We start from the raw sequence: 24,391 nt of genomic DNA on the forward strand, positions 1-24,391 counted from the left end.
AAGTGCAACTTGTCTAGTTCTTATGCTGCCGGTGCTTTTGGCGTCACATCCAAGAAGTCACTGCCAAATCCCACGCTTTGAAGCTGTCCCTGCTGTTTCCTTCTGAGAGTTCACTGTAGTTTCAGGTCTCGCCTTCAGGCCCTGGGACAGTCTTTATATGCGGATGAGACAAGGCCCGCCTTCATGCTTCTGCGTGTGGATTTCCAATTTTCTCAGGACTGTTCCTTGGGAAGCTATCCTTTCCCCCATGAAATGGTCTTGACAACCTTGCCAAAAATTAATGATGTGGTGGGTTTATTTCTGAGCTCTCTATTCTACTCCACTGATCCACATCTGCCTGTATTCCAATACCACATTGTCTTGATTGCAGTAGATTAATAATAAGCTTTAAATTTCTATTTTCTTAAATCTAATGAGACTTAATCTGCGGCCTAAGCATGGTCCGTCCTAGAAGAAATTCCACGGGCACTAGTGAGGCCTTTATATCCTGCTGCTGTGGGAAGAGGGCTACATGTATGTCTGCAGATCTAGTGAGTTCATGGTGCCACATTCTGTGTGGCTGCACGATCCATTACTCATAGTAAGTACTGAAATCTACAACTACCACTGTAGAAGTGTCTATTTCCCTCTCCAATTCTGTCAATTCTTGCTTCATACATTTGGAAGATTTATCATTAGGTACTCAAATGTTTTTATTTACTATACTTTTTACTTTTCAATCTTGCTAAGTTGCCCCAGTTGGCCTGGAACTTGAAATCCTCCTACCTCAGTCTCCCAATTCACTGGAATTACAGGTATAGCCATGGTCCCTAGCTATAATTCCAGCTATAATTATTATACTCTTGCTGTCTTAAAGCTTTTACTAACAGATGGCATCCTTCCTTGTTTCTTGAAAGCTTTTGATTTAAAACTCATTTTCATCTGGTATTAGTATATCCACATTTATTGTCTTTTGGTTCTTGTTTGCATAGAACATTTTTTTCCCATCCTTTCACTTTTGATATACTTGTGTCTTTGTATCTAAAGTGTTTTTCCTGTAGAGAACATATAATAGGATCATGTGATTTTATGCATTCTGCCAATCTGTCTTACGATTAGAGTGCTTAATCTGTTTACAATTAAAGTAGCTACTGCTAAGGATGCACTTAGTGTCTTCATTTGCCTTTAGTTGACTTTTTAAAACTGAAATGTTTAAATCTATATTTTCTCTTGTATATATCTATGACTATTTTATTTGTCATTACTGTGGGGATTACATTTGACATTCTAGAATTTTTACATTCTACTTTGAATTTATACCAGCTTCACTACAATAAAACAATGAAAACTCCGCTTGTATACAGTTCTTAGTCCTGCCCCTTTTGATGGTTGCCACAAAGGTATATCCTTATACACTATGCATACCAAAACAAAAACTAATTCTTTTAAATGCTTTAGTCTTTTAAACTACATAGAAAAAGTGGAGAATTATAAGTGAAAATTATAATAAGGCTAGTATCCGCTTTTATCTTTAATATTTTTATGTATATTTTTTAATTATAGATGTATCTTTATTTTTAGGTGGTGCTGAGGATCGAACTCAGTGCCTCACACATGCGAAGCAAGTGCTTTATCACTGAGCTACAGCCTCAGCCCCTAGTAACTGCTTTCTTATAATGCACCGATCTATTAAGTCTTACAGAAAGCACAAAATGGAATTACAAGCCATTTTTACAATAACACTTGCTTTTATAATTGCTCATATGTTTACTTTATTGAGATCCTCAATCCTCTATACTATACAATTAATTTACTGTGTAAGATCCTTTCATTTCAACCTGCAGAGCAGTGTACTGTGGTAAACTCTCTCAGCTTGGGTTTATCTGGGCCTATCTTAATCTTTCCCGCCTCTTGAAAGACATAGGTTTCTTGGCTGACAGTTCTGTTTTTTCTTTTTGCACTTGGAATACATCGGCCTGTGGCCTCTGGCATCCAAAGATTCTGATGAGAAATCTGTGGGCGCCACCAAGGACCTTGTATGTGAGGAGTCACATTCCTCCTGCTGCTCTCAAAACCCTTTCTTTCAACAGCTGGATTAGGGTATCAGTGTGGGACTTGAGTTCATCTTACCCTGAGGTTCGCTGATCTCTTTGGATGCTATATTCACATCTTTCATCTGCAGAAGTTCTGCAAAAGTTTCCTACCATGTCTTCTACTTGTGGAGCACCCACAAAGTGCACACTGCCCAGCTGATAGTGGTCCCACATAACCCTGAGGCTCTATTCAGTCTTCTTTAGTCTTTATTTCTTCCTGATCCAAAGACTTTATAATTTTCATTGTCTTATATTCAAGTTTGCTCTTTCTTCTGCCTGCTCAAATCTTCCCTTGAATCCTTGTATGGTATTTTTCATTTCAGTTACTGTACTTTTCAGAAACAAAATTAATATCTGGTTCCTCTTTATAAAGGTTTTCACCTCATTAATATTTCCATTGTGTTTCTACATTATCTTTTTTTTTTTTTTTTTTTTTAACTTTCTCCATGTCTCCCTCCAGTTCTTTGACCATGTGTAGGAAAGCTGCTTCTAACTTTATCCGGGAGATGTGTCATCATGTTTTCTCAGGAAAGGTTTCTGTTGTTGTTGCTGTTGTTGTTTCCTTTGAGTGGGCCACAATGCCCTCCATTTTTCTGCATGTATTGCACATCAGTTGGAAACAGACATCTAATATAGTGGTGGCAACTCTGGAAGGCAGGTTCTCTCCTTTTCTTAAAGTTGGCTGTTCTTTCTTGCTGCTATTGACTATTTCGTTTTTTTGATAGTGTGGGCTAACTCTGTGCCAAGAACTATGGGGTAAATTTAAGGTTTTGTCACTTCTTTTCTAAGTGAGCACCTTTCCCTGGGCACACACTGTCTTTACAATTTTCCCATATACTGTTTCTTTTGAATATCCTAATCTTTAATATTCAGATCCCAAAAGGCAAAAAAAAAAAAAGAGAGAGAGAAAAAACTTGGGAAAGAGGGTTGTGAAAATGGAAGGAAGTGTGACCACATGGGCACAGCCTCTTGGTCTGATCCTGTGTCAGAACACACAGAGTGTAGGCTGCTCCAGCAACACATGGACCAGGGCTTTGCTACAAGATAAAACTGACTTCAACTTCGGTTACGATTCCACCCCGCACTCCTGCCATGAAGTGACACCACAGACTTAACCTGCAAACCTTCCACAAACTTGAGTTTCAAAACAGCTACAGCAGCCAGGCATGGTGGTACACGCCTGTAATCCCGGCAACTTGGGAGGCTGAGGCAGGAGGATTTCAAGTTCAAGGCCAGCCTCAGCAACTTAGCAAGGCCCTAAGCAACTTAGCAAGACCTTGTGTCAAAATTAAAACTTTATAAAAGGGCTGGAATGTGGCTCAGTGGTTGAGAGCCCCTGGGTTCAATCACCAGGACAAAAACACACACACACACAACCACCTACAGTAGACAGACTGTACCAGGGCAGCTGTGGTCCAGAGGAGAGTTGGTTCTGCTTTATCCTGCTCCACCATCATTCCAGAACCCTCTGAAATAGGTTTTTAATCATACAACTCTGCAGTTGAAAAGAAAACAGAAAGAGCTGCTGAGAAAGGTGCTAATCAGTTTTTGTCAAAAGAACCAATATCCACCTAAGGCCAAATTCTGGATGCCCAAGAACTGGGCAGTGTGGTCCCCACCATGCAAGGCTGTGGTTCGCTGAAGGTGATTTAACACTATGATGAGCACTGGGTCATCCATGTCTGACAATGAAGAATGGAGGGGTGAGGTACAAGTCCTGTGGACCCTCAGCCACCCAAGCCAGGTACAGCTGCCTACAGAGCTTGGCCGTGACTCCAACCATAAAGTGCACATCCACCCTGTTTGTGGTGAGCTCACTATTTAGCAAGAGGGAAAAGAACACAGCCTCCTTTGACCACCACCACAGCAATGCCAAGACTAGTGAAGAAGTAACGTAAAATCTTAAGGCTGACCGAGACACTCCAATGCTGGCTCTACACATGCCCACAGGAGGCAACACTGAGAATGGCGAGGTCTGAAGGCAAAACTGTGCTGATTTGTGCTGTTCCTGGCATACATAGACACTGCTGCAAAAGGCCTACATCTGTTCCCACCATATCAACAGTGGCCTCCCATCCCCTCCATCCAGGACACCTGGTAGGGACAATGACACTTGCCAGAAGACTGTGGTGCTGCCCTCCAGGCAGGCCTCCTGCTCTCAGCAATGGTAGACGGGTGCTAGTAGCTGAAGTGAGATGGGACCCAAACAGGGCACACTCTTCTCTGGGAAACTCTTTCTGGCCTGGGGAGATGAGGTAAGCCTTGAGGTGACACAGAAAGTAGCTGGGGCTGGGGGCACACTTATCACCTGGGAAGCAGAGCAGTCAATCAACTGTCAGAACATACTGTACCTACAGTTGGAGGTGATCTCACATGCTCAGCCCAAAACTAATATGCTAATTAACCAAAGCCACATGGAAAGATATGGAAGATAAACAAGAGAATTGATGAACACATTGGGCATTTCATTTTAGAAAGATGATGAAATAATAAGCTTAAATTAAAGGAAAAAAAAGCATTAGCATGTGAACAGCAATACTGACTGTTGTGACATTCCTTGCCAGTCCACAACCACATGAGAGAAGCACATGCTACAGAGCTTTGTGAATACCAGGGAAGCTGCCCAAAACAAGCAGCGCTGAAGGCACAGAGCCATGAAGCTAGGCAGTAGGGGCCAAGACTGATTCTGCTTCCTAACTGCCATGTTCCACAGGAAGATCCAGAGCTCCCTATGGAGGCCGCCGGTTCCAGCCCGGAAAGAAGAGGACCAGATGCACCTGAGCCATCCCTGCCAGCCAGAAGGTTTTCAGAGAGTGATGGGCCACATCCGAGGATCTGGAATCCAGCTGAAGGACTCCACTGACAAACCTGAGATGATTTGAGCAGAAAAACAAGGACAGTAATATACTATAGCCCAAAGATCCAAATGAGAGTTTATGAGGTGCTACAGTTTGGATCCTGAAAGTCCTCTAAGATTCATGTGTTAAAGGCTTAGAACCCAGAGTGGTGCTACCAAGAGGTGGTAGGGCCTTTACGAGGTGGGACCTACTGGGAGCATCAATGCAGCAAGTGTGTCCACAAAGGGAGGCAAGGGACAGGTCCCTTCTCACTTCCTGAGATGAGGTGACTAGTTCTGTTCCACCACATGCTCCGACAGTGTGCTACCCCAAGCTAAAAGCAATGGGGCCAACCAATCACAGACCAAACCTTTGAATTTTCTCTTTACAAGTTGATAAAATCTCTGTTATTTGTTATAACAACAGAAATCTGACACACGAGTCAAAAGTTAAAAATAGATGGATAAGGGGTAGGGGACTAGGGCTGTTGCTCAGCCGCAGAGCACTTGCCTAGCATGTGTGAGGCATTGGGTTCAATCCTTAGCACCACATAAAAAGAAACAAATAAAGGCATTCTGTCCATCTACAACTACAAAAATAACTTAATAAGCGGCTGGGATTGTGGCTCAGCAATAGAACATTTGCCTAGCACGTGTGAGGTGCTAGGTTCAAGCCTCAACACCACATAAAAATAAATAAATAAAGGTATTGTGTCCATCTACAACTAAAAATATATATATTAAAAAAATAACTTAGTAAAAAAAAATAAATGGGTGGGAAGTAAATCTTCCTTTCAGTATAAATGCAACTGAAAGGCAGTGATGGAGACAGAAAACCACCATGTGGACCCTGCCCTGCAGCACTTCCTGGTGGGCTGTGATAAGGAACAGGACACCTGCAGAACCTCAGACTCTTCCTGAAGATACATGCTAGGGACAACCTTTATAATGGAGCAACATGCAAGACCCTGCCATGCCCTAATAAGTCAAAAGGCCACCAAAACACAATTCCTAATGATATAGATCAGTCACCTGTGGTGTCCCAAGACCTATACCCTATACCTGGTCCTGAGGCACAGTGAAAAGCAACCTCAAGAGGTTTTATGGAGAGCCTGGCCTGTATTCTCAAGATGCCACAGTCAAAAATGGCCAGGAATGCTTCAAACTAATACGAAACTAACAAGAAACAACAGAGACAAGTGACTGTGAGATCCAGGATCAGATGTGTTTTTCTTTGGCTATAAGGGAAATTACTAAGAAATCAGTAAAGTTAGCAATGTGCTACGATTAGGTGACTGTCACAGCCCTGGTGTTGATCACTGCACTGTAAGAAGATAGAAAATATCCTTATTTCTAGAGACATAATGCATTATTTTTAGGAAAAACACTTAACTATTTAGAGGTAAAAGGGCACAAGTCTGTAATTGTAGCACAGTTCATGTTGCACAAAATGATTATGTACTGGGAAGAGGAGCAAAATTGTGCCTTTTGGTAAAGGAGCGAAGGGCACATGAGAATTGTTTGAACAACTTATGCGACCTTTGTGGTAGTCTGAAATTATTTTAATTAGAATTTTAAAAGTCATATCCTGGTGCTAGGGTTGGGGCTCAGAGGTAGAGCACTCACCTAGCATGCATGAGGTACTAAGTTTGATCCTCGACACCACATAAAAATAAAATAAAGATATTGTGACTACCTATAACTAAAAAGTAAATGTTTAAAACAAAAAAAAGTCATATTCTGGTACTAGGGTTGTGGCTCAATGGTAGAGCTCTTGCCTATCACACATGAGACACTGTATTCAATCCTCAGCACCACATAAAACAAACAAATGAATGAATGAATAAATAAATAAATAAATAAAACAAAGGTATTACGTTCATTTACAACTTAAAAAAAAAGTCATAACCTGTAGCCAGGTGAGATTAGCCAGGTGAGATTCCCCAGGTAAAGCCCTCAGGCCAATAGTCTCAGCACCAGGCCAACCTGGTTCAACTTTCAGGAAGGCTGGCTGGCAGGCCCTTTTCAAATTCAAACTCATGGCTGGCCTGTGCCACAGGGAGCCATCTATCTCCTCAGGGAGGGCACTCCACACACATGCAGTGGCAGCTCCCTATGAGGCCACATGTTGCCAACTCCTACAAAAGAACCCCAACAATAATCAAGTGTCCGTCCACTCAACCAACAAGGAGAGGCATGAGCACCAGTGGGCTGAGGAGAAGTACCCAGGGGCAAGTGACTTGGCTGGTGACAGAGCCAGAGCAAAAGACAACTCTCCACACCTTGGCCACACTTAGTGCTTCCAATAGCATCCAACACAGGACCAGGAGTGCTCTCAACCCCAGAGTCCTCCACCCAGACCAAGTCAGTTTTAATACAATATTCACATCAGATCAGAGGCAAGCCAGATAACCAAGGCAGGTGGCAGCAAGAAAGGCTTTAAGGTAGGCACTGCCTCTCCACTGCGCAGGCCAGTGCTCAGTGACACCAGCCACACTGCACCTGGAAGGCAGAAGCTCAAGACATACATTCAGAAAGAAACACAGTTGGTGGACCCTTTTACCTGTCTGTGACTTTGTGGTGGCCATGTAGCACTGGCTCTGAGGTAGTGACGGGTGAAGGGACGGGAAGGGGGGTAAAAGCTGCTGTCGTCCACAGTCAGAAACATTTCTGTTGATCTCCTCTTTTGGTTCCTTATGGTCTCTAGCTTCTCGAACATCCCTGGGATCCTTGCTGGCTGCATGCTTCAAAACAAAGACAATTAATAACTATGACGACAAGCCAAAAGATGATTGCTGAAATAACATGCACCCAAAATTACAGCTCTTTTCCCCAGTAATTCCCCTCAAGTGAGAGATGAGCCACTATGGGGAAACAGAAAATCTACAAATCCATGCAACTTGGACATCATCAAAGAAGCACCTGGAACTAGGACATGTATGCCTAGGCATCTGCTGGATGACGAAGGTCAGGCTACCAGCCACCACCCAAGCTAAGAACAGTATTTCCAGGTCTAATGGTAGGGAGGATCACGAGGAAGGAGGGGCAGAGGAGAGGGAAAAAGAAGCATCTGCAGTGACTGTGTGGCTGTAGAACCTCAAATATCATCTTATCTGCTATTTGTAGAAAAAGTCTGCCAGCCCCTGATTTAGGCAATCAGTATGACTAAGCTAAAAACACCCAAAATGGAAGCACCGAAACCTCTCTAGGAGTGCCTCCACAGCTGCCACAATTAGACCTGCAAGATCTCCAAACAGCATGGATTTCACAACAGCTAGTTACACTTGAATCTGTCTTTAGCCTTTGCCTTCCAAAGCACCAGCAGCCTGTAGGCAGCTATGCTGACACCATAACCATTTCACGATGGATCAATAGCCTGCCTTTACTCCACACAGCCTAGACTCCACTGAACCTCCATCTATCTGCTTCCATATATTCATAGACAACCTTGAGAGAGGTTGACCTCAAAACACCTCAAGCTGACAAAATCTTATTGTGCACACAGTAGTTTCCATAAATAATGAGTAGAACAGACAGGATTCCTTTGATACATAATCCTGAGACTACTGGAAATCCACACGCAGAAGCATGAAGGCGGGCCCTGTCTCACCTGCATATAAAGACTATCCCAGGACAGCAGGTCCTGAAGGCGAGACCTGAAACTTCCTTCTGAGTTCACTGAGAAGGAAACAACAGGGACAGCTTCAAAGCGTGGGATTTGGCAGTGACTTCTTGGATGTGACGCCAAAAGCACCGGCAGCATAAGAACTAGACAAGTTGCACTTTGTGAGAACTTAAAAAGTTCCACGTGTCAAAAGGCAACTAACTGCCTATGTACTGATTTGATTCCTTACTCCTAACAGTAAAAGGCCATTCCACAGAACAGGATGAAACATCTGGAACCTTATGTGTGACAAGGACTACTCTCCAGATGGTAAAAAGAAGCCCTGCAACTCCCTGGCAACAAAAGAGCAGAAAACCTGACTCAAAAATGGGCAAGGGACTTGAGCAGACGTCTCTTCAAGGAGATGTGCAGACGGCCAATAGGCAGAAAGAGATGCTCAACGTGACTACTCATGAGGGAAATGAAAACCAAGACTACCATGAGATGCCACCTCCACCCACCAGGACGGCTCCCATCCAGGCAAGACACCAGAAGAGCGTGTGTTGGAGAGCATGTGCACTGTTGCTGGGAGTGAAAAGCCACACAGCCGCTGTGGGAAAACTAAATGTAGAATCACCACATGATCCAGCAGTTCCACTCTGGATATACCCCGAGGAACTGAAGACAGGGTCTTCAGTGTCTTCAGTGTGTCACAGCATTATCACTAGAGCCAAACGGTGGAAGCAGCCAGAGAGCCCGCGCCCTTTGGTGGGGAAGGGAGCAGCAGAGTGTGGCCCGTCCACAGGGTGGAACACTGCTCAGCTTCACAAAGGAAGGGTGCTCTGCAGTGTGAACTGAGGCCATCAGGCACCAGAGCACGAGTACTGTGGTGACTCCACTCCCCTGACGTCCCTTACCTGAAATCACAGAAAGTAGAATGGAGGGTGCTGGTGGCTGGGAGGGGAGGGGGGAATATGCATTGTATGGGACACACTGTAAAGAGTGGATGGTGGTGAAGGATGCTTAGAAGTGTGAGCAAGCTTAGTGCCACCAAATTGCTCACTCAGAGATGGTCAATGTTGTGTGTTTTCACCCTCTCCCATAAAAGACAAAGCATCCCCATCTCCTGGCAATGAGACCAGGGAGAAGTGGCCCCAGTCAGAAATTTTACTGTAATTCGAGGCACTTGATGAGTGCTGTGCTCTACACTGATGGGTTTAAGTGAGGACATGCTTCATGAGGTCACAAGTGTGGCAGGCAGGTAGTCAGGTAGGTAGGCAAAGAGGGGAGTTCCAGATGGAACAGCAAACTGTATACCTCACCAGTGAGAGATGAGTGCTAAGCAGGGCAGGGGTACTGTGTGTTCTCTGCCCTCTCACCCAGGCTCTGCAGCTCTACCTCAAACCCTCTCTCACCACATCTCACGTGCACTTTGCTTTCTGTTTCACATGTGCTTCTATCTTGTACTCTTAGCCTCTCTCACGCGCCCTGCTGTTGGCAAGGCACCTAGAAAGCTTCTCAAGAGAGAGCCCTTCTTTCTTCAGCCCACAAGAAAGCTGCCTGACACCTCACCTAATGTCCAGAACACACAAGTCACATTACTTGATCTCACTGCCTATCTAGCTAGGAACCTGCTATGGCCTGAATGTGTCCCCCAAAGGCTCCATGTTGGAAACTGAATCCCCAAATTCACGTTAATGGTCACTGGAGTTGGGGTCTCCAGGAGGTTATTAAGATGGGATGAGGTCAGGCGAGGGCCCCTGTGGTAGAGGAAGAGACCTGAGTTGGCAGGCTTGCTCTGCCTCACCATGTTATGATGCAGCAAGAAGCCCTTACCAGATGCTGGCACCATGCTCTCAGACTTCCCAGCCTCTAGACCAAGAGCTGAACAATCTTCTGCTCTTTATAAACCACCCCATGTGTGGTATCCTGTGACAAAAAAGAAAGTCCACCCAGACAGAAACTTACGCTGGACTCAGGTTGTGAGAACCACAGTCTATATAGCTTCCTATTGCTTCCCCTGGTGGAGACCAACCCAGTTCACCATCACGAGTGCTGCACTGCCAGTGATAGCACCTGCTCCATAGCAGATGGCACCTATACCCTTCCTTTCCCCAGGGATTAACTCTCCCTTCCCTCCTCCAAAGTGCAGCTCAAACTTGGCAGTTCCTTCTGCAGCCTCCACCATTTAACCCACCGCAGTATTGTCTGAGCCCTTTTCAGATGCACCAGGCAGTAACCACTAGGGCTCAGAACCTAGCTCCTGCTGTCACCTACACATTGCCATGCAGCCTGTGCAGCACTCAGCTATAAAATACATCCACTCAGCACTCGGAGCACAGTAAGATCCTAACTTACACATAAAATAAGACCTCAAGAGGAGACAGCCACATGAGGCTAATTCTCACTTTAGTATAAAAACCTATTCTTTCATTTCAGAAGTAATTTTCAAAAATCTAACAAAGAAAATTGAGAATTCCTGAGCCTGGTGGGAATCAGATCCTGCTCGCAGTTGCAGTCTCACAAGGCAGAACCATGAGAGAAGAAATGACCTGCTGTACCAGGAGGCAGGGCACATGGGCTACGTCCTTGCAGAGCCCAGCACACCCTGTACTCTCTGCTCCAGCTCTGCCACAGGCTTTCCCCTCCTGGCCTGTTACTGTTCAAGTTTCTGCCCCAGCCAGTGAATTCTCACAGCTGGATATTTCATTGCAACTGCAACTCAACACTAATTTGCACCATTAATAAGAACTTCCCCTAGTACAGCGGCAGAATGAATGGGGCCACTTCCCACCCCACACCTAGAGCCCAATGGTAGGCATGTATGGAAGGAGGGCAGTGTGGAAGCACAAAGTCAGAGGAGAAAGCTAAAAGCATGCCACAGTAATGCCTCCTGGTATGTGCATAGTTCAATTAGGAGAGAAATCCTCAAGGTCTAGACTAGGCAAAGAGTTCTTAGACATCAGAATGACAACATGATGCTTGACATCAGAAGCGCAGTCCAGGAAAGCAAACTAATAAATTGGACTTCATCTAAATGAAAAGCTTTTGCTCTGAGAAAGATCCTTCGAGAGGAAGAAGATAAGCTTCAGATGGGGAAACTAACCTAAAAAAAACCACACCTCAGATAAGGATTCATACTCAGGAAAAAACCTCAAAGCTAACCAAATACTAAAAAAAATGGGGGCGGGGCGGTGCAAATGGTGGAAGAGACATTTCAACAGCAATGACAAGAGCTGGCAAGTGAGCACTGAGGAGATGTCCCACATTACAGGCATGAGGATGTTTGAGCAAAACAAGGACAATATGCCACCACACCCCATCAGGTAACCAAAACAGTAGCCACGCAACACCAAATGCTGTCGAGGATGTAAGAAACAGGATGAGTCCCATGAGGTACGGATACAAACTGCAGCCACTAGGGAACAGGGATGGCTTATAAGTTCTTTATAAAACTGAACATCCAAGGGACTGGGGGTGTAGCTCAGTGGCAGAGCACTTGCCTAGCATATGCAAGGCCTTAGGTTCAATTCCTGGCACCAAAGAGAGAAAACCAAAATGAATATCCAATCAACAAGCAACACAGCAATTCTACTCCTGGATACTGAACTGAGAAACATGAAAATGTACATGCAAACAAAAACATGTACATAAATGCTCAGGGCAGCTTTAAGAGCACCAAACTGGAAATGTCCAAGTCGTTCAACGAGTGGCCAGTCTGCAGCTATCCACACCACGGACAGCTGGGCAACCTAAGGAGGAGCAGGCTCCTGATGCAACCTGGATAATCTCAGGAAAATTATGTTGAGTGCAAAAAGCCCCCCAAAAGTTATACACTGTATGGGGCTGGGGTTGTGGCTCAGTAGTACAGCATTCATCTAGCACATGAGGCCCTGTGTTCAATCCACAGCACCACATACAAATAAATACAATAAAGGTATTGTGTCTAACTACAACAAAAAAATAAATAAATTTTTAAAAAGTTATACACTGCACATACTGAACAACACCTGAAATAACAGAATTACAGAAATGGAGAATGATCTAGAGAGTGCCAGGGATCAGGGACCTTGACTGTGATGGCTATGCCCCTCTGCGCCCGCGCACACACATACACACACACGTGCACGCACATATGCACATCCAAGTTATGGTGAAATTGAGTAAGACCCATGGATCACACCAGTGTCAGTACCCCAGTTACAACACTGCATTCCAACATGTAAGATGTTATCACTGAGGAAAATTGGGCAAAGGGTACATAGCACATTTCTATACTATTTTTGTTGCTTCCTGTGAATCTAAAACTATTTTTTATATTTTTCAAGTTCTGACAATGTACAGAAGAGAACAGTGAAAGGCTGGAGCTAAGTCAGGCCGGCCAATGGGAAATGGGGAGCCCCTGGGCCAGGGCAACTGGTGGGTATTGCATCAGGGCATCAGGAGGCACCAGCACACTGCTAACGGAGGGGAGAACCTGGTGGTTACAGAACCCAGCTTCAGGTGTGTGGTTGGCAGTGAAGCTCCACACTGTCCCTTGGCCACCACAACCACAGACCCATGCAGTATTCAGTCAGGCTGGTCCAAGGCCACAGAAGCCAAGGCAAGCATACCCTGGGGAGAGAAATCAGCACTGGAGAAGATCACCAAGAGCAAGAGCTACCACCCAACAGAGCTCCTCTGAGGAATTAGAATTCATGACAGAAACTATGGAAAAATTACAATGATATCTTCTGAAGGATAAGATAAAATTTGAGACATAAGAAATTTTTTAATTAAAGATTAGTCAGAAATATTGGGTATGGAAAAAAATGTCAAAATAAAGCACACAGAGTTGGGCACAGTGACACATGCCTGCAATACTAGTGGCTCAGAAGGCTGAGGATAAGGCTGAGGCTGAGGATGAGGCAGGGAGATTGAAGAGTTGAAAGCCAGCCTCAGCAATTTAACGAGGCGCTAAGCAACTCAATGAGACCCTGTCTCTTAAATTAAAAAAAAAATTAAAAAAAACAGGCTGAGATGTGGCTCAGTGGTTAAAACTATTTATTCCCCTGTACCAAACACACACACACACACACACACACACACACACACACTCACACACACACATGTATAAAATGAACAGAAGAATGTAAAAGGTTAAAGAACAATGCTAGAAGCAGAAAGCAGGCAGGGAACTGTCCAAATAGAAAAAAGACCCAACTTCCACCTAAAAGGAGTTCTATGGAAAGAGATGGAAAGAAAATCATACATGCGTTTTTCTGGTGCTGATGACACAACTCCTCAGACTGGCAGGGCCCTCAAGAGAAGGTCCCAGATGTGGAGTCCTAAGGGCTGCAGAAGAAACAGCAGATGGTCTACTCATGAAGGACAAGACAGTTTCAGAATGCCACCAGCAATGCCAAACACCAGAAGTTCTGAGGGAATGTGATCATAAACCCAAAATCCATTCCCAGACAAATTAACATCAAACAACAGCACTGTAGATATATGGAAGAAATTTATCAGGCACACACCATGTGAGACATGGTGGTAAGCAAAAGGCCAGCATGGGGGTCAAACTTGCGTACATACTGCCCATGTTCAGACATTCAAGATGTAAGACTCATCTGCTCTCAAGGCAAGCATGAGCCGGCACACCTCAACGCAGCCCTCTGTGCCCACACTTCTGTCACACCATGGTCCTGACCAACTTCACTTCCTCTCACTTCTCAAACAGTGGGTGCTGAGTCCTCCTGAGCTAGAATGAAAGCCTCCAGATCCACAGCAGAAGGGAAAACCGTCTCCTTCAAAATGCCTGGCACATCTTCACTCGAAGCCAAGAGAACCCTCTAGGGAGAGCAAATCCCCAAAAGAAGGCAGAGACAGTGCCATCTGGCCTTGCTGCTCACGCACAGAGGCATCAGCAAAACCCCTAACTGATCACAGGCCTAGAAGTGACCACCTCATCAGATTACCACTGCTTTACACTTTATTTAACTTTAGTGGCCTAAAGTTAGTTCCAGATGACCATTGCCATCTGCTGGCTTTTCTCTTGAATGCAGAGAAGTCGGCTTGCCATCATTAACACAGGAGAAGACAGACAGAAAGGAAATGGCAAGAGAAGACACAAAATTACCAGGCCCAGGATGGACTTCGGCATGGTCTTGCGTGCCCTGTGAACCTTAACATCAGTTCCAGGGGCTGTGAGCTTCCTGTCTTCTGTGTCTGCACTTCCTTCCCCAGGCACGGCTGGCGCTGCAGCTGGTGTCTGTGGAAATGCACCTAGAGTCCTGCCTTTGCCAGCCGCTCCAGGAAGGGTTTTCGCAGCATGGCCAGGAAGTGAGGAGGCCAGAGTGTTGGGAGTCCTCAAGGGCTGCCCCTGCAGGGCCGATTTATTTAAGAAGTACCCATTGCTGCCAATGACAGAAGTCTGCATGAAGTCGTCAGCTGTGACGTGGTTCTGCTTCCCCACTTCTGGTTCTCTTTCTGAAACCCCATTTTCCGCTATTCGTGCTGCTCTATTGGTACCTTCCTGTGGGCTGGCTCTTGTGCTCTCTTGAGTGTGTCTGGCTGCATTTGGGTGACTGGTGTCACAGTTGTCACAAGATCCATTGGTTTCACCATCTGCAGCCATGGAGGCCTCTCCCGCCTGCTTCTCTACAGAACCTTCATCAGCAGCCATAGGAATATCTGTGAACAGAGGAGAAAGGAGCATCACTGACTGCTGGGACCCCACCCTCCCACAATACTACCACCCGCACTAGTTACAATGCTTCTGACTGGCTGACATAACACTATCCACTGAAATCCTTTCATTTCACCTACAAACTAACACTTAAATTCAAATGGATTTAAAATGAGATTGCTTCCTAAACAGGATGTCAAGTAAGTGTGAGAAATCACCACGGCAAGAAAACCTGAGTTTTGTCTGGAGGTATCAACAAGGTTCCAGAAGCAGCTGTACACAAACAAGCAAAAAAAACAGGCCCAAGGGAGGATGGCTTTCAGCACGCCCATCTGTGCACCCTGCGGGTGCGGGGGATTGGGGGGGGATCTCTCTCTGACAGTTCTAGCAGTCAAAACCAGGATGCTTAGAAACAAGAAACGCACTCACACCAGAAGACTGAAGAATACTATGAGTTGAACAAAACTCATGATGACATCCCTGGAGGCAGGAAAAGCCTGGGCCGAGGTCTAGGCTCCATCTAGGCCACCCTGCTCTTGGCTGGACTCTTCTTCACACCTACCACTTATCATGCTGCATTCTCTACTGCTCAACATGTTGGTCATCTTCCTTGCACCCCTAAGTTCTATGAGAGCGAAGGTTCTGTTCACTACTGTAACCTGGGCACATAAAAAGGGCCTGGCACATGATACATGTGCAACAAATAATAAGTGGTTTCTGAAAAACAAAGAGGAATTAATAAGTTTTTTTAACACATAGCAAAATAGAACATGTAGAAATTTCCTTAACTTGGAGAAGACTATATCCCAAACTCTGCAGCAATATATCTTCACTCAGAAAGGTTAAATCAATTCCATGTAAGCCCAGAAACAACATACAAACATCCATTAAAACCACTAGTGCTAAACAAAACAGGTGGTACTGGGTGACTGAAAGAGAAGAAAGAAAAGCGTGAAGGTTAGTGACCAAGGCACAAATGCTCTCATCTGCACCTAACATGCTCTCATCTACTGAAAAACAGAATCCACCTGTGACCAAAACACATGAACAAAGCCATACAGCTGAATTCAAAATCAAGTCGTAGGGCTGGGGATATAACTCCATAGAAGAACAACTGCCTAGCAAGCACAAAGCCCTGCCTTCCATCCCAAAACTGCAAAACAAATCGAGTTACAAACCAAAACCACTCTATTTTTTTTTAATTTTTTAGTTGTAGATGGACACAATATCTTTGTTTTTTGTTTATTTATTTTTGTATGTGGTGCTGAGGATCGAACCCAGTGCCTCACGCATGTGAGGCGAACGCTCAGCCACTGAGCCCCAGCCCCAGCCCCTCAAAGCCACTCTCTACACGAACATTAACTAGAAAATACAAGTTAAAAACTAAGATGTTATTAACAAAAGCAGGAAAAACTACACAGGTATAAAAAAAAATGACAAGATCATTTAAGACCTAGGTGGAGAAAAAAATTAAATACAGGGCCTTTGCACATTGAAATGGTATGACAAATTCACACAAATCTGTCAAGTCCCCCCAAATCAAATTTATAAATGTGCGCCATTCTAATAAGACTTCCAGTTAGTACACTGAGGAATTCTACGACTGACCCTGAAATGCATCAGGAAGAAACAGGTGGTACTGGGTGACACTGAAAAAGAAGAAAGAGCTAAGTACACTGTGAAGAGGAGAATAAGGAGAGCCACACATACTTCTGCTACAGAGGAAGAGCACACAGTCGTGCAGATCCCCCAGCAAAGGCAGTGCAGAGCATGACCCACAGCCCAGGCAGCCGAGGCTGGTTGCTGAGGACCAAGGCACCTCCCCAGACACGGGTGCCTAGCCTCAAGGCTGGAGTCCCCACCTGCAGATCCCAGCAACCCTGTGCAGCCCTTCTGCTTGTGAAATGTGGACATACTATCCTTGACACTCTGAGGAAAACACAGAAAAATAGAATAGACTATAGTCAGGGGAAATTTATAAAACATCAAAAGCATGAATAATGACAAGAAAAGATCTGATTATATTGGAATTTCAGATTTTTATTCTACAAGGAACATAGGTAGGCAAGGTTAAGCAACAGATAATGATACCCTTGTAATGTCTAAAACTAACAAGGGGTTAATATCTAGATGTTAAGTAACTGATTTAATCAAGCAAGAAGAGAGAGAAACCCTAACAAGAAGGGGGGAAATAATATAAACAGAAAATACACCAAAAAGGAAATTTAGGGGCTAGGGATATAGTTCAAACGGTAGTGTTTGCCTCGCATGCACAAGGCCCTGGGTTCAATCCAGCACCACAAAAAAAAAAAAATTTAAAAATGTTCACATGCATGGCTTAATATACAAATTCAAAGGCAGAGATGGTTCAAGTGGACAAGAAGCTGCATAGTGAGCAATATCCCCACAACTTACATTAAATAAAATAGGAAGCGCAGATAAAAGAAATGGGATGGGAAAGGCATGCAAAAGTGAATTTGTAAAAGGTTGGAGTGGCTATTTTAATATCAAAGTAGGTTACAGAGCAAGGAAGTCTAACAAGGTACACAATACCATGCCATGGGGTCAACAAAAGAACTTCAAAGTGCAAGAACTGAACACTGCTAGGACTGCTAGGGGAAACCGATTCCACAGCTGAGGTCACAGCCCAGAGTCTCCTCAGCAAGGCTCAGAAGGCTGATCTGCCAGTCAGCAGCAGGCCCGGCCTGACCCAGGCGGGACTCAGCACACAGCATATGCACATTCACTGAGAGGCTAGGGGCGAACCTCAACTAACTTCAAGTGAGATGAAATGTGCTCTGACTGCAAAAGAATGAAATTAAAAATCAACAACAACGAACTCTGATAAAACTCCCAACTCTCTGAAAACTAGAAACTAAACTAAAACACACTTTTAATGAGACAAAGAATAAACCAAAAGGGAAATTACAAAGTATCTTGAATTGACAGAAAATGCAAACATAGCTCTCAGGATGTGAAGGATGCTGCTCAACAAGCTCACCAGGAAACAGGCCATGAGCACAGAGGAAAGACTCAGCACAGAGCTCATGGAACCAGAGAAAGTAAGGGACCAAATGAAAGTGAGAAGAGGAAAAAGCAGCACAGACTGAAGCATGAACTGCCAAGACAGAAAGCAGACAACAGAAGGAGTAAACACAACCAAGAACTGGTCTTTGTTGACAAGATAAATAAAATTAAGGGACTTATTCTCTAAAGTCAGTATTACCCTGAGACCAAAACTAGACAGAGGCATAACACAAGAAAACCACAGGCCAATATTCTGAATAGACATACATGAAAATATTCTAAACAAATGTAGAATGAACCAAAACCAAAAACACATTTTACAAAATAATATGTCCAGTAAAGAAGAGTTTATTCCCGAAGGCAAGGTTAGTTTAACAGTCAAATAAACAATTAATGTAATCACTATACTGACAAACTAAAATAAAAAACTAACAAAAATCACCCCAAGAGATTCAGAAAAACACCATCATTTCTAATAAAAATTAAGCAAAGCAGAAATAGCAGGAAGCACTCTCAAGCTGACATGGGCTTCAGTAAACCCACAGCCAGCCTCTTAGGCAACTGTGCTCACAGTTCCCACTCAACATCACCCTAAAGGTTCTGAAGAGTGCAGCAAAACAGAAGTAATCATGCAGGTCAGAAAGCAGCAGCTGCAGGACTTGGATGACAGGATCCAAAATCCCTAGGGTCTATGAAAAGGCCACCAGCACTGAGGACTGACCTTAGAAAGCCCACAGAACACAAGATAGACTGCAGAAATGACCTCAACCTAAACCTCACACCTTTAAAATATTAACTCCAAATGAAAAGAAATGTAAATTTATATCAGAAAACAAGACTTCTAGGGGAAAAAGTCAAGGGGCCCAGAACTAGCAAAGAGTCAGCCTTGACAGAGAAACAAATTCCAAAAAAGAAAAAAGCAACAAATCGGACTTCACCAAAATTCAAAGCCCAGGAAAAGACTTCTACAGGGAGGAAATGCCCACTAGCTACATACCTGGCAAAGGACTAGTACCTGGAACACACAAAGAACCCTCAAAACTAAGTAGCAAATCTAATCCACAATAAAAATATCAGCAAAGGTGCAGAGAACTGGGGCCTTTACAATGATGCTGGGAACGCCAAAACCAGGGAAGACAGCTAAACATGCACTGACCCACAAGAGCACCTCACTCCTGAGCTGGAGCCCCAGAGAAAGCGTGTCAGAAAGCGTCTGCAATAGTTTCACCATGACAGATAAGGGAACAGCCCAGATGTCCTCCAGTGAGTAAATGGTTGAGTGAATTGTGGGAATCCACACACAGAACATGACTAAGGAACACAGAACAACAAACCACTGATATCCACAAAGCCTGAATGCACCCCAGGGAATTATGCTGTATGAAAAAAGTTGACCCCAAAGGTTACCAAGCATATGTATACAGCATTTTGAAATGACAAAACTATAGAAATGGAGAACAGATTACTGGATGACAGCAGAAAGTAACAAAATGGGAGGTTCCAAAGGGTGAGGAAGAGGAGCCCATGGTAGGAATGCTGTGCACCTCACCATGGTCATGGCCGTGGTTGTGGATATACGTGACAGACACAGAAGCAAATACACAAAATAGGCAGGTACAGTTACCACACCTGTGATCCCAGAGATTCCAGAGGCCAAGGCAGGAGGATCACAAGTTCAAGGTCAGCCTCAGCTACTTAGTGAGACCTATCTCAAAATCAAAAATAAATAAAAAGGCCTAGAGATATAGCTCAGTGGGACAGTGTTCCTGGATTCAATGAAAGAAAGATGGCGTGGGGGTGGGGGGAACTGGTGCAAACCACTGAGAAATCTGAATAGGTCTGGTGCATTGTACTCATGTCAAAAACCTGGTTTTGACTCTGTGTACAGTTTTGCAAGATGCTGTCATTAGTTGAAACAGAAGAAGGATACAGGGGATCTCTTCACAATGTTTCTCACATGTACAATGTTTCTCACATGTAAATCTATAATTATCTCAAAATACAATTCAATAGCAAAAGATAAACTGCAAATCTGTGTATCAGTTATGAGCAACTGGTAAGTAAAATTGTAAACAGCATAAGAACATATGAAGTAATTAGAGATACAAAACCTGTATGCTGAGATACAATGTGAAGCTATCAAAAACTAATGAAAATGGGCTGTGGGACTAGGATTATGGCTCAGTGGTAGTGTACTTGCCTAGCATGTGTGAGGTGCTGGGTTCAATTCTCAGCACCACATATAAACAAATAAATAAAGGTCCATCAATAACAAATAAATTTTTTTTTAAAAAATGGGCCAGGGATATAGCTCAGTTGGTTGAGTGCTTACCTCGCATGCACAAGGACCTGGGTTTGATCCCCAGTACCACCACCACCACCACCCCAAAAAAGGAGAAATATACCTTGTTCATGAGTCAAAAGACTCCATATTGAGCCTTACATGTGTCAAATCAGAGAAGTCTGACAGGTGTAAAAGAGAATTCTCTGTGATCACAAAGGTATTTGGCAAAGACTTCAAGTCGAGAGCAACAACCAACCTGGATTTAAAGTTACTATATTTCAAGCTAAAAAAGGACTAGTAACAAACCAACAAGAAGCCAAACTTTGCAAATTAATAAATTGAGTGCCTTGGAAAAGCCTAACAATCCTTGTTTTAATACAGATATCCAGACTCAACATATTCAATCCACAAACACTACCAAAGTATCTACCATCCCATCAGAACTACTAGACATACAAGAAAACAAGAAATACAAGTACTCAGGGAAGACAGGTGCCAAGCTTAAACTGAAACACACAGAGAACAAGGCACACATACCCTCTACATGTACCCTTACAATGCATCTCTAGAAATGAAAGATGGCCAATATGAAAGGAGACTATCAGCGATGAAACTACCACCAGATTAGACAGAGGAAAGAGCACTCAGACACATTGTTAGAATCTATGCAAAATAAAGCACTGAAAGGTGAAAATTAGTGGGTGGAGCCTGACTGACAGGTGGAATGACATGAAGCAAACATGCATGTACTTGGAGAGGAAAAACAAAAAAGAGAAGCAAAACTATATTTGAAGGAATAATAGCCAAAAAAAACCCAAAAAACAAAACAAAACCAAAAAAAAAAAAAAAAAACCACACACACACACACACACACACACACACTTTAGTCAGGCACCAGACATGAGGCACACCTGTAATCCCACTGGCTTGGGAGGCTGAGGGAGGAAGATCACAAGTTTAAAGCCAGCCTCAGCAAAAGCGAGGTGCTAAGCAACTCAGCAAGACCCTGTCTCTAAATAACATACAAAGTAGGGCTGAGGATGTGGCTCAGTGTGAGTGCCCGAGTTCAATCCCCATACAAGGTGGGGGATGGGGCACTTTAGTCAAGTATTTCCAGACTTGAGGAAAACTACAAAAATCAATGATCCCAGAAAGTTAACAAACTTCTAGCAACATGCTAAAAATCAGCGATAAAGAGAAAATCTGAAAACAGCCAGAAAAGAAAAGACAAATTACATACTGAGAAAAAGATAAACAGACTTCTGGTTCTAAGCAAAACAGTGAATTAATCCATTGATATGGATTAACTGTGTGCTAACTACAAGCAGACAGGGTGTGACCGGAGGAAGTAGGTCACTGGGCATGTGCCTTTGGAATTTACATTTTGTCCCTGGTGAGCAGAGTTTCTCTGCTCCTGGGCCATCATGTCCTGAACTGCTTTCCTTCTCTACATCCTTCTTCCATGATAGTCTGCCTCACCCCAGGCCCACAGCTATGGAGTTGGGCAACCATGGACTGAACCTCTGAAACTGTGAGCCACAATAAACTTTTCGTCCTTAATATCATTCTTGTCAGGTACTTTGCCACAGGGACTAAAAGCTGACTAATAAACCTAGAATTCCATACCCAGTACATCCTTCAACACAACACAGACAGACAAACTTTGAAAAGATGAATAACCAACACAAAAGTCACAGCAATGTCGATCACACTTCTCCAGCTGGCTGGGCAATGGCACCACACAGGTGGGACATAAAGGCATGAGAAAAAAACATGCAATTCTTAGGCAAAGAAAGCTGGAAAGACCTCAGACCTATTAAACTAGACATATTTCAGTACTATGAGGGATGAAGGAAGACATATCTTGGTAATAAAGGGGTAAATTCATCACAAAGATAGAACAATCTTAAATGTGTATATAGCTAAGATGGACAAGGTCTCAGCTACCAAAACCAACAGAAGAAACAGAAAATCTGAATAAAACTCTAAGAAGTCAAGAAATTCTATTAGAAATAAAAACTCCCCATGAAGGAAAGATCAAGAACAGATGGCTCCATTGGTAAATTCTACCAAACATTCAAAGAATAATTATTATAATTTTTCACAAACCACTCCAAATATTAAAAAGGGAACTCCCCACAATGTACTGTGAGGCAGTATTACTGATCTAAACACCAGAGAGACACCTCACAGGACAATATCTTTTTTGTTTTGTGCAGGAACTGAACTCAGAAGCACTTTGCCACTGAACTATATCTCCAGGTTTTTTTTAATTTTTTGAGACACGGGTCCCTAAATTGCTAAGGCTGGCCTTGAAATTGACATCTCCTGCCTCAGTCTCCCAAGTTGCTGGGATTAGAGGTGTATGCCACTACATTCTGCCAGACGAATATCTCTTATGATACAAACACTAAAACTTCAGCAAAAGACTAGCAAACTGGACTGGAGGAAGGGGGTTGCTAAGGGGATAGTGAGATGGGATTAAAAAATGAAGACAAGCAGGATTTATCCCAGGAATGCACAGTTGGTTTAATGGCTAAAAAAAAAAAAATTCATTAAGAGAACAGAATAAAAGGCAAACATCACATAAGCATGTCAACTCACAGAAAAATCATTTAACAAAAAAATCAATACTCATTCCTGATAAAAAACCCCTAGCACACACAGCACATGTCATTTGGGGTTTGGTTTCCTTCACTTCACAAAACACAGCTAAGTTTCATCTGTATTATTATATGAGTCATGCTGTTTGAAAACCATTCTACCATGCATATGTGTCAGGTTGTCCAATTTGTTACTGGGTGAGGCCTGCGTATGAATAAAGATGCTACAACATTCCTATGACCATTCACTTTTCATTTTCTAGGTGCAGTGTTTCTGTTATCCACACTTTGTTTTTTTGTTTGTTTGTTTTTTCCTTCTCTACAAGATCTTTTCTCTGTGTGTGTGTGTGTGCGTGTGTCTGTCTGTCTGTCTGTCGTCCAGGAATGGGAGAGATTAGAAATTACACTGAACTCCAGACAGATAACAGGGAGAGTACAGGCAGCAAAATCCTGTCTCCCATCCCAGGGAACACAGCCCTTACCTTCTCTCAGCAGTTCAGTTTTCATGCAGCTATCCTGCTTAGTCTCACCCTTGGCCGGAACTACCTGCTAGAAAAAAAAAAAAAAAAAAAAAAACAGCCATCAACCTGAATGTATTAAAGGCAGAAAATACAGTACACCAACATGACTTCTCCAAAATAAATCAGTTACAAAACTCACTACCAAACATCCACATGACTGGGGTTTATTCACCCACTGGATAACACAGTTGTCTCCAGGAGAAGGGATGGCATTCAGAAGACAGCCCAAGGAAACACCTGCTTACTCTGTAGTTCTTAAGGCAGCCCTTTAGGAAGATGTGCTCATATATCACTTACATAATTAGAAATCTGAAATACTTTGATTGTTATAGGACTACTACAATTTATTTCAAAATGCATCCTGTTGCCAACAATAATTCATCTAAATATTTCAAATGTCCAATATTTACAAAAAAAAAAAAGTGTAAATCAAGAAAATAACAGGTCTGTAACCCTACCTACTTGGGAGGCTAAGGCAGGAAGACTGGAAGTTTGAGGACGACTTCAGCAACTCAGCAAGACCCTGTCTCAAAACAAAAAAAAACAAAAAGGTTCGGAGGTATAGCTCAGTGGCAGAGCACCCCTGGGGTCAATCCCAGGCACCACAAAAGAAAAAGTGAGCAATAAGACACTGAAGTCAGGCTGGGGATATAGTTCAGTTGGTAGAGTGTTTGCCATGCATGCACAAGGTCCTGAGTTCCATCTCCAGCACCACAAAAAAAAAAAAAAAAAAAAAAAAAAAAAAAAAAAAGCACCGAAGTCACTGAACATTGAGTG

The 24,391-nt window shown here is 43.4% G+C and overlaps 1 protein-coding gene across 13 annotated transcripts in view; it reads right to left on the reverse strand.

Annotated features, from left to right (window-relative positions):
• Ehmt1 (euchromatic histone lysine methyltransferase 1) overlaps nt 1–24,391 on the reverse strand; it is a 157,191-nt gene that overhangs the window by 72,173 nt on the left and 60,627 nt on the right. For 9 of the 13 annotated variants that reach the window (XM_077108758.1, XM_077108753.1, XM_077108751.1 and 6 more), the window contains 3 exons: nt 23,576–23,642; nt 14,631–15,184; nt 7,472–7,652 (listed from right to left, as the gene is read on the reverse strand). In XM_077108758.1, coding sequence (XP_076964873.1) covers nt 7,472–7,652; nt 14,631–15,184; nt 23,576–23,642 — 802 coding nt within the window. Of the gene's footprint in view, nt 1–7,471; nt 7,653–14,630; nt 15,185–23,575; nt 23,643–24,072; nt 24,114–24,391 lie in introns of those variants that run through there. The other 4 variants (XM_077108752.1, XM_077108750.1, XM_077108756.1 and 1 more) reach the window with 3 other exon arrangements.

Source organism: Callospermophilus lateralis, chromosome 2 (assembly GCF_048772815.1).
Source record: "Callospermophilus lateralis isolate mCalLat2 chromosome 2, mCalLat2.hap1, whole genome shotgun sequence".
NCBI classification, from domain to species: domain Eukaryota; kingdom Metazoa; phylum Chordata; class Mammalia; order Rodentia; family Sciuridae; genus Callospermophilus; species Callospermophilus lateralis.